The following is an 11032-nucleotide window of genomic DNA, read 5'->3' on the forward strand; positions in this document are numbered from 1 at the left end:
TAAGATTATTAATCTCATGATAGTGAATATAATGAGAAACATGAAGATTCTAATCATAACCAATAATAATCTCAATTATCATTTCAAAAAATGAAAGCATGTAAGTTTGAAATGAATGATTATCACCTCTCCTCTAAGATTACTTTAAAGGTTGGCCCATATTCCCATTTTATTGTGCTTCCAAATAGGACTTTCAATTCTTTCGTTTTTCCTTCCGAAGGAATCCTACATTATGGTCACTACAACCTTTTGTGGTACATGATTGCAACTTTGACATGAAAGGACTCTTTTTCCCAGTGATTTCATGTTTGTCAATATTGTCCAAACTTAACATAATTATAGGCAAATATACAATATAAAGAAAATGAGACTGCAAACTTTATAAAGACCCTACCAATTTGATGCTTCCTCCCATCTTCCACGTTATTCATGTCAAAATTTTGACTGCAATGGTGATTTTGGAAGGTGTAAACATAAGATGGTCCCTACCACTGTAAATATTTCTTCTGACATACTGTCAATCTTCAACTGAATCTCATGTAGTGGGCCATACTGTACAACTGTTAGGTGTCATACTTTACCTCAAATACATTTTAAAACATAAAATACGTCCTGTAGGATGTCAAATTCCAGGGCTGCTGCCAACCATGGACAGTGATGGACGTCGACTCCCACTTGCTGCTGCTTTAATTTACAGTGATGGACGTCGACTCCCACTTGCTTCTTATGTGGATGGATGCCACCTGTATTGCTTAATAAATTAACTTATCAACCTCAGGAATCAAATCATGTCTCGGGTTAGTGGATGCAGTTGCTTTTGCATAAAGATTGGGCCCCACATATCTGTGGTCAGCATATCTTCTAAACGATGCAGGAATATATGGTCGGTGACTCAACCCTCAATAATGCAGTGAACGAAGGAAATTAGCAGCAACTTTCCTGATTTCACAATTTAATAATAAAACAAAAGTATCCTAAATTTCATTCAATTGAAATATATATCGACTTGGTTCGTTCAGCGAAAAACAAATCCTCTGAATTAGTGTCTTCATTTGTTCTCATCGATTCGCTGGTAGGTGGTCTTGCACTAGTGAGATCATTCAGACGAAAATATTGAGGTTCACCGCTCATTCCCAATCTCTGTAAAACGTCTTGGATCTCGCTTGCTTCTTTCTTCTTCTGTATCCGATGGCGGATATCACATGCATCGCCTCTTCTTCGTCTTCATCCACCAACACTGGCCAGGTTTATGACGTTTTTTTGAACCACCGCGGTCCCGACACAAAGAAAGGCCTCGCCAGCCATATCTACCGTAGCCTTATTGTCCGTGGGTTAAGAGTATTTCTGGACCAGCCCGAATTGCGTAAGGGAGAGGACATCCTTTCTCAAATCGAAGAGGCTATTCGAACCGCCTCAGTGCATGTTGCAATATTTTCTCCAAACTATGCCCAATCAAGATGGTGTCTTGAGGAGCTCGCACTAATGGTGGAATCCGGGTCCACAATTATTCCGGTCTTCCATAATGTCGATCCTTCGGAACTTCGCTGGACGCGGAGCGGAGATGGAGTGCTCGCTGGAGTCCAGAGTATCCTCCGCTGTATCTCTCCGTGTCTACTGGGCGAAAAGGGAAGGTATGCTCGAGACCTGCAATTGCTAGAAAACAAAACAACATTGGATCCTCGTACCAACAAAAAGAAGCCACGATATGATTCTAGCACTCTGAAAAAATGGAGGGATGCTCTCTATCTTGTCTCCAATAAAAGCGGTTTTGATATGAACGCATACGACGGGTAAGCGCCATACTTTCTCCACTTTTTTTTCTTAGTTATTTAATGAATAATAAGGTATATCATACTATATTTTCGGAGACGTTTCTCAATCAATATATCGTGCATATCGTTCAGTGACGAAGGGCAGCTAGTTGATGCGGTCGTCGAAGAAGTGTGGCGAAAGGTTAGGAAAACACCTCTTAATGTGGCCAAATACCCTACTGGCCTCGTTGAGAAAATAGAAGACGTGGAAAGAATGGTGCTCTTGCAGCAGCAAAGCCAGAAGACTAAGGTTGTGGGAATTGTGGGTCTTGGCGGTGTAGGGAAAACGACCCTTGCAAAAGAATTCTTCAACAGACACACATCAAATTATGATCGATCTTGTTTTCTGTTTGATGTGAGAGAAACCGCAGCCAAGAGCTCTTTAAGTTCATTGCAGACAAAACTTCTTAAAGACTTGGCTCATTTGCAGGACGTGCAAATAAGCAACACCGATGAAGGCATAGAGAAGCTCCGAAAGCATCTCTCATCCTCCCCCCGATCTCTGATAGTCTTAGATGATGTTGATCATATTGATCAACTTGACGCATTGTTTTCACCAGTGATAGATACCATTCAGGCCAGTAGTTTAATCTTGGTTACTTCTCGCAATAGGGATGTACTTACAAGCTCGGGAATTCTAGACGCGTCTATTTACAAGCAAACAGGCCTTAACCGGCAACAGTCTAGAGCACTATTCTGCTCGCATGCCTTTGACCAGAGTTGTCCTGTGACGGGATTTGAACAACTGGTTGAAGATTTTTTGGATTTCTGTGATGGATTGCCCTTATCTCTTAAGGTCATCGGAGCGGCTATTCGTGGAAAAGATTCTGAGTTTTGGAAAAGACAGCTAGACAAAATCAGAAGAATACTTCCCACGGATATTCATAGCAAGCTTAAAATTAGCTATGATGGTCTGGATAAAGAGGAGCAGGAGATCTTTTTAGACGTCGCTTGTTTTTTTATAGGAGAAAACAGAGATACCGCCATCACAATATGGAACGGATCTGGCTGGGACGGATGGCTGGGTCTCCGTATCTTAGAGAACAGATGCCTTGTAGAGATCGACAGTGAAGAGTGTATAAGAATGCACGACCACCTCCGCGATCTCGGCAGAGATGTAGCAGAGAAGGAACATCCGCTTCGGCTTTCGCGACCAAATGTCAATCTTCTCCGTACTCTTTCCCCCTCATCGCCTGTACGTATGTTGAAGCTCTCCACGGATTTTCAAATTAGCATTGCCATATCTAAATTGCCTTTTTGTTTTGAAATTTTTTAAGAAAAAATCATGTTTTTAACAGCTCCGAGTGAACAATTCAGGTGCGAGGAATTAGCATGGATTATGGAAATGGCCGCGAACAATTTTTCGAAAACATTAGGGGCAACTGCAACCTAAGCAGGTTGGAACTGCTTAGGGGTGAAGGTTCTTTTGTTGAAAGCATATTCAGTGCAGGGGAGTTACGACAACTGATATATCTCCAATGGAAGAAGTGTCCGATCTCCTCAATATCTTTGCAAATTCCAACACTCTGGAAGGCTTTGAATTTAAGAGTGTTATACATACAGGGGAAGGCTTTGAAAACACTCTGGCAACATGAATCTCAGGTAGTACAAATTCTAATTTATTTGGACAGACATCGATTTATAAAATTTGCGTCTTTGTTTATCACAATGTCAAATAGGTGACATTTACAGAGGCAAATCAACTTTAATGTTTTTATGTACACATTGCAGGCACCACTACAGTTGACGGAATTGTATATTGATGCTCCCCTTTCAAAGGTTCCACAGTCTATTGGTAAACTGAATCAGCTCGGAAGAATTGTCCTGAAAAATGGTTATTTTAAAACTTTACCAGAATTCTATGATATGCATTCATTGAAACATATCAGGTTACAATACTGTACAAAACTGATGTTGCTGCCGGATTCAGTTGGGATCTTGACGGGCCTACGGACTCTCGACTTTTCCGGGTGCTCCAGCTTGGAGCGGCTCCCAGACTCGGTGGGGCAGCTGACGGGCCTCCAGAGCCTCAACTTGCAACAGTGCACCAGGCTGCAGGGGCTCCCAGACTCGGTGGGGCAGCTGACGGGCCTCGAGAGCCTCAACTTGCGACATTGCACCAGACTGCAGGGGCTCCCAGACTCGGCGGGGCAGCTGACGGGCCTCCAGAGCCTCAACTTGACACACTGCACCAGCCTGCAGGGGCTCCCAGAGTCGGTGGGGCAGCTGACGGGCCTCAAGCAACTCGACTTGTGGTGGTGCTACAACCTGCAAGCGCTCCCAGAGTCGGTGGGGCAGCTGACGGGCCTCAAGGCACTCAACTTGACACGGTGCTCCAACCTGCAAGCCCTCCCAGAGTCGGTGGGGCAGCTGACGGACCTCGAGGTACTTGACTTGAGCGAGTGTTCCAACCTGCAAGTCGTCCCAGACTCGGTGGGGCGGCTGACAGGCCTCGAGGTACTCGACTTGAGACGGTGCTACAACCTGCAAGCCCTCCCAGACTCGGTGGGGCAGCTAACGGGCCTCCAGAGCCTCAAATTGGAACAGTGCACCAGCCTGCAGGGGCTCCCAGACTCAGTGGGGCAGCTGACGGGCCTCCAGACACTCGACTTGGAAGACTGCACCAGCCTGCAGGGGCTCCCAGACTCGGTGGGGCAGCTGACGGGCCTGCAACTCTACTTGAACGGGTGCTCCAGCCTGCAGGGGCTCCCAGACTCGGTGGGGCAGCTGGTGAGGCAGCTGCGGGGCTTCCAGGAACTCTACTTGAACGGGTGCTCCAGCCTGCAGGGGCTCCCAGACTCGGTGGGGCAGCTGATGGGCCTCCAGAACCTCAACTTGGAACACTGCACCAGCCTGCAGGGGCTCCCAGACTCGGTGGGGCAGCTGACGGGCCTCCAGGCACTCTACTTGAACGGGTGCTCCAGCCTGCAGGGGCTCCCAGACTCGGTGGGGCAGCTGACGGGCCTGGAGAAACTCTACTTGATCCAATGCACCAGCCTGCAGGGGCTCCCAGACTGGGTGGGGCAGCTGACGGGCCTCGAGGTACTCGACTTGAGACGGTGCTCCAACCTGCAAGCCCTCCCAGACTCAGTGGGGCAGCTGACGGGCCTCCAGAGCCTCAACTTGGAACACTGCACCAGCCTGCAGGGGCTCCCAGACTCGGTGGGGCAGCTGACGGGCCTCCAGACACTCGACTTGGAAGACTGCACCAGCCTGCAGGGGCTCCCAGACTCGGTGGGGCAGCTGACGGGCCTCCAGACACTCGACTTGGATGACTGCACCAGCCTGCAGGGGCTCCCAGGCTCGGTGGGGCAGCTGACGAGCCTGGAGAAACTCTCCTTGAAAGGGTGCTCCAGCCTGAAGGGGCTCCCAGACTCGGTGGGGCAGCTGACGGGCCTGGAGAAATTCTACTTGAACAGGTGCTCCAGCCTGCAAGGGCTCCCAGACTCGGTGGGGCAGCTGACGGGCCTCCAGACACTCGACTTGCATGACTGCACCAGCCTGCAGGGGCTCCCAGGCTCGGTGGGGCAGCTGACGGGCCTGCAACTCTACTTGAACGGGTGCTCCAGCCTGCAGGGTCTTCCAGACTCGGTGGGGCAGCTGACGGGCCTCGAGGTACTCGACTTGAGACGGTGCTCCAACCTGCAAGCCCTCCCAGATTCGGTGGGGCAGCTGACAGGCCTCCAGGAACTCTACTTGAACGGGTGCTCCAGCCTGCAGGGGCTCCCAGACTCGGTGGGGCAGCTGACGGGCCTCCAGAAACTCGACTTGAACGGGTGCTCCAGCCTGCAGGGGCTCCCAGACTCGGTGGGGCAGCTGACGGGCCTCCAGACACTCGACTTGAACGGGTGCTCCAGCCTGCAGGGGCTCCCAGACTCGGTGGGGCAGCTGACGGGCCTGAAGAAACTCTACTTGAACAGGTGCTCCAGCCTGCAGGGGCTCCCAGACTCGGTGGGGCAGCTGACAGGCCTCCAGGAACTCTACTTGAACAGGTGCTCCAGCCTGCAGGGGCTCCCAGACTCTGTGGGGCAGCTCACGGGCCTGGAGAAACTCCACTTGAACGGGTGCTCCAACCTGCAGGGGCTCCCAGACTCGGTGGGGCAGCTGACGGGCTTGGAGAAACTCCACTTGAACGGGTGCTCCAGCCTGCAGGGGCTCCCAGACTCGGTGGGGCAGCTGACGGGCCTCCAGACACTCAACTTGGGAAACTGCACCAGCCTACAGGGGCTCCCAGACTCAGTCGGGAACTTAACGAGACTCGAATGGCTTAACTTGTCTGGGTGTTCCAATTTACAGATGCTGCCCAATTTTCGGCATTTGAGCTCGTTGGAGGAGCTTCACTTGTCTGGATGTTCCAATTTACAGATGCCGCCCAATGTTCAGCATTTGAGCTCGCTGGTGAAGCTTTATGTGTCTCACTGTTCAAAACTGCAATGGGGTGCTGGAGTAGTCGAGTCCCTGCGCCATCGACTGGGAAATGGCTTCATCGAAGAAGGCGGCGAAAACATTAATGAATAAAGCTGCAGCGAGTCAGATGGCCACGGTCCTCGCCACACCCCGCAAAGAGCGCTGTGTCATTAATCTTCATAGAGATGTAATCACAGGCAAAATGAATTACACAATGTACAGAATGCTCTACATTTTACATCATGTTGAGCCATAATAACATTCGAGTTTACGGTGCATATAACATTCGAATTTATAGTGATTTTTTTAATATTTATTTTTTCTTAAATACAACGCATAAATATAAATTTTGTTTTTTAAATAATTTTCATTAATAAATTTAATTTTATTATTATTATTCAATTTATATATTATTAGATTAATATAAATTTTTGGATAATATATTTTAGTTATTTAAATATTATTGGTATAAGAAATAATAATTAATTTTTCATATATTTTTTAATTTCCAATTTTAAATCTTTTAATTTATATTTCAATTATTTATTCTTTTAATAAATTTCAGTTTTAGTATATATATATATATAATACTAATTTATTATATATTTGTTAATTTTTTTAAATTTATTTTCTATTTTAAATATTCAAAATCCTTAATATATATTTGAGTTGCTTATATATATATATATATATATATATATATATATAAATGTCTAAGTAATTAATTGAATGAATAATATATACAATTTTCAAATCTAATATTGATGATATCCTATAAATAATAGTGATATTTATAGATGGCATCAAATATTAAGTGAGCAAGAACAAGATTTTCATGAATGATATTTCTCATTTATGTAGATTGTTGTACTTGCAAACCAAACATCTACAACTAATTAACCAAATAGACAACAATATTGATGATGACTAGTTAAATTTACTCTTGATCTCTTTTACACTAATACTTATATTTATATGGATAAATATAAATAAACAATTTTGTAAAATATAATTAGTTTAATATATAGCATTTACCGAAAAACATTTAACAAAATTAAATTCTATTAAAAAAAACAAAAACTAAACATATGTAATTTCTCACCTCATCCTTCACCTCAAGTAAGATCTATACTACAATGGAGAGGATAACAAACTATATTTCAACCACCTAAAGTAGATCCAACAACCTTTCAAAAATAAATGAATTATATTAGTTTTATTAAAATTAATTCAATCTTAGTATTAATTTCAAAATATTGGTTATTGAGTGTTGTCTTGCTCAATGTGAGGAATTAGACCATTGAGCCATTTTGAAATATTATCTATTATGTTCTTTCAAAACATCCACACAATGTGAAGAAATAGATCATTAAGCCATTTCAAAAGATTGACTGGTGGGTGCTTTCAAAAGATATACCCAATACAAGGAAATAGGATGTTGAGTCATTTCAAAAAATTGCCCACTGAACACTTTCAAAAAGTTTAGCCCTATTCATTAGGCCTCTTTTGAAGATGTGAAGTCAAGCCGCTTTGAAAAATAGAACAAGGCCATCAAGCCGACTTTGAAAAAACTCATCAACCAATTTCAAAGTATCACCCAATTGGTGCAACGGGCAAGCTAAAAGGAGATTTCAATCCGAAATGCAATCCTCCAATAATTTTCTTTTTTTTTCCACAATTGCTATGAAATGATTTGGTAGCATCCATTTTCTAATTAACTGTGTAGTCTCTACATAATGATTTGGTAATGTTGTTTGCTACAAAATGATTTGGCAGTACGCTGTCAAATTTCTATACAATGATTTTGGGGAAGATGAATCGACTTAGCTCTTTCCCATTCCAACTCTCAACGTCCCTGACTTGCTACTCAATATAGTAAACGATTTACTTTGCCTTTCTTTACCGAAGTTTGCAACATTAGTTCAAACTTGACAGTCGAAAAACCAATCTAACCGAGGTTTTGACCATATTCAAAATATGGTACTCTATTTCAGTTTACTAGCGTTCAATTTGCTAGAAAAAATCCACTCATTCACTATTCCAAAAAGGAATGAGAATTACTCCAAGGTATTTGAAACCGATACAACAAGAATACAAAATATAAATGAACAAATCACACAACGACTGCAGCCATAATGTACAAATTATTAATGTAAATCGATTCAACAAGTTACAGCCTCTCAAAATGATCAAACACACAGGAATAAAAATGCAATTAATATCAATTCATAAGAACAAATATATTTGGTTTAATCATAGGGTTTTGATTCAATCTCAAACCATACAAACTCACAGTGCCATTTGTTGTTCATTTACGCCATTCACACAAAAATACCTTCTAATTCACACAGATTGGCAAGTACAGGTGGGTCTGCAACTTCAAAATTATAGTTACACAGAGAAACAACGAGTTCCTCTATTCTTCTCCCTCGGGAGATTCTAGACACTCCTCTTTATTCCCCCAAAAGAAAAAAACTATGACAAACAAGAATCATGGAATGTGAATCATTTCCCCTTCTCCACAATATAAGGGAACTGAAAACTAAACTTACGTTAGAAAATAACTTCTCCAACTTATTTGTAAAAAAAATCAAAACTCACTCCTAAATTAAACTTTTAAAATTTCTTAACAAAAATGTTGGGTGTGTGTTATATTCTTTCCATGACTAACCTCACGTGCGGACCTACCTATGGTTTTGTGCATGGGTTTTGCACATGGTTTTTGGCATGATGGTTTTCTGTCCATGGTATCTTGTAGATCCGGTCAAGGGAACTATGGTTATGTTCTAATCCAGGCTTAATGGATTGGGGTTTATGAATGCTTCAGAATGTATATATATGTGTTGTAACAATGAAAGGAATATAATGAAAAATCAATCTGGTAGTCCCAATTTTGGGATCCAGGGTAAAATCTCTGTGTATTTGTTTTGTGTTTCTCGCCATTATATATTTTCTATTTTTAATAATTTGTTTGCAGGTAATTTTGGTACAGGGTTAAAACCTACATTTGGTATGAGAGTTGTTTCAGCTTCAAGGGTATGCCTTTGCTGTTGAGGGTTTTTTCTTAGGCCTGTGTTAGACCCTGTTTAGTGGGAGATTTGCGGGATCGATTCTTGCGGTGAAAGAAGATGGAAAGCAGTGGAAATATAGAGATCGAGAAATTTAATGGTCAGAGTTTTGAGTTGTGGAAACTCAAGATGGAGGATCTACTGGTGGATAAAGAACAATGGATCGCAGTAGATCCGGGTACTAAACCAACGACAATGTGAGATGAAAACTCATCGAAGTTGGATCGGAAAGTAAAGAGCACAATACGACTGTGTATCTCAGATTTGGTATTGTTGAATGTATCAAGGGAGGTTATGGTGAAGGCTTTGTGGGAAAAGGTAGGGACTTTGTACCAATCTAAGTCTCTGGTGAACAAACCGTTCCTACGGAAAAAGTTGTATAACCTGAGGATGAAGGATGGAGACTTAGTGATAAAGAATTTGAACGCATTTGATACTATGGTAAGTCAATTGTTATTTGTTGATATTAAAATTTCAGATGATGATAAGTGCATCAGTTTGTTGTGTTCTCTACTAGATTCGTGGGATAGTATGGTTGTTGCAATAGCTATCAATACAACTACCTTGAAGTTTGATGAAATAGTCTCATCCTTGCTATCAGAGGAGATGAGATGAAAAAAACTGGAGGGCTAGAATGGAGATTCCTTGTTTGTGTGAGGACAGTCCCAGAATAGAAACAAAAATAAGTCCTCGAGTGGGAGATCTAAATCTCCATGAAAAACCTATAAAGGTGTGCTAGAAATGCGAAAAGGAAGGGTGCTTCAAAAGGACAGTAGGTTTAAATCTCCTAAGAAAGGGAAGGGATCTGATGATGCTCCTTATGTAGAGGCAAAAACCACCTCATATGAAGGTGGGGATGTGTACTTGGCTTCTTCTTCAAGTACACATGTAGATCATGAGGCATGGGTTATTTACTCATGTGCATCCTTTCACTTCACTCCCCATAGGGAGTGGTTATGTGAGTATGAGAAATATGATGGTGGTGATGTCTTCTTAGGGGATGATAGGAAGGCTAGAATCATTAGACGTAGAAAAGTCAAGATGAGGTTGCAAGGTGGAAGGATTAGAACACTTTCGGGTGTTCTGCATATTCCTGCATTGAGCATAAATCTGATTTTTGTAATCAAGATGGATGATGCAGGTGTAAAAATAGTGTTCGAGAAAGATACCTGTAAGATGGTTCGGGGAGCACTGGTATTGATGCGGGGAGTTCGTATTGGAACTATTTACAAGCTTCTGGGTATACTTTTATTGATGGGTACAATAGTTCTGTGGTTCCTGAAAGTGGAGCAGAAAATCTAGTGGTCTCTGGAGAAAAGACCATGCTATGGCATCAAAGGCTTGGACATATTGAAGAGAAGGGCCTTCGAATACTTCATGGTAATGGTATGGTAGAAGTTATGTCTAATTTCTCTCTAGATTTCAATTTATATGAACATTGTGTATATGGGAAGCCGAATCATGTGAGTTTCCCCTCTAGTGCTAAGAGGGTGAAAGGGATATTAAAGCTTGTGCATAGTGATGTGTTTGGACCTGTGTAGGTTCCATCACTGGGTAAGTTTGTGTACTATGCATTATTTATAGATTTCTTCTCAAGGAATACATGGATATATTTCCTAAGGAATAAATCTGAAGTCTTTGACAGGTTTAAAGAATTTAAGGCTCTAGTTGAAAAACAGACAGAAAAGAAGGTAAAGGTGCCGAGGATAGATAATGGTGGAGAGTTCTGCAAGAAGGAATTTGAAG

At 42.7% G+C, this 11032-nt stretch overlaps 1 protein-coding gene across 1 annotated transcript; it reads left to right on the plus strand.

The window, feature by feature from the left end:
• Nucleotides 1-1019: 1019 nt before the first annotated feature.
• On the plus strand, nucleotides 1020-6485 carry LOC149177464 (uncharacterized). Its single transcript, XM_089420148.1, has 4 exons — nucleotides 1020-1790; nucleotides 1905-3006; nucleotides 3129-3413; nucleotides 3543-6485. The coding sequence occupies exons 1-4, from the start codon at nucleotides 1189-1191 to the stop codon at nucleotides 6327-6329; spliced, it is 4776 nt and encodes a 1591-aa protein (XP_089276274.1). The 5' UTR covers nucleotides 1020-1188; the 3' UTR covers nucleotides 6330-6485.
• The last annotated feature ends 4547 nt before the right edge of the window (nucleotides 6486-11032 follow it).

Source organism: Pinus tabuliformis, chromosome 4_1 (assembly GCF_031772625.1).
Source record: "Pinus tabuliformis cultivar Carrire ecotype Pingquan chromosome 4_1, CPIR1, whole genome shotgun sequence".
Taxonomy (NCBI): Eukaryota; Viridiplantae; Streptophyta; class Pinopsida; order Pinales; family Pinaceae; genus Pinus; species Pinus tabuliformis.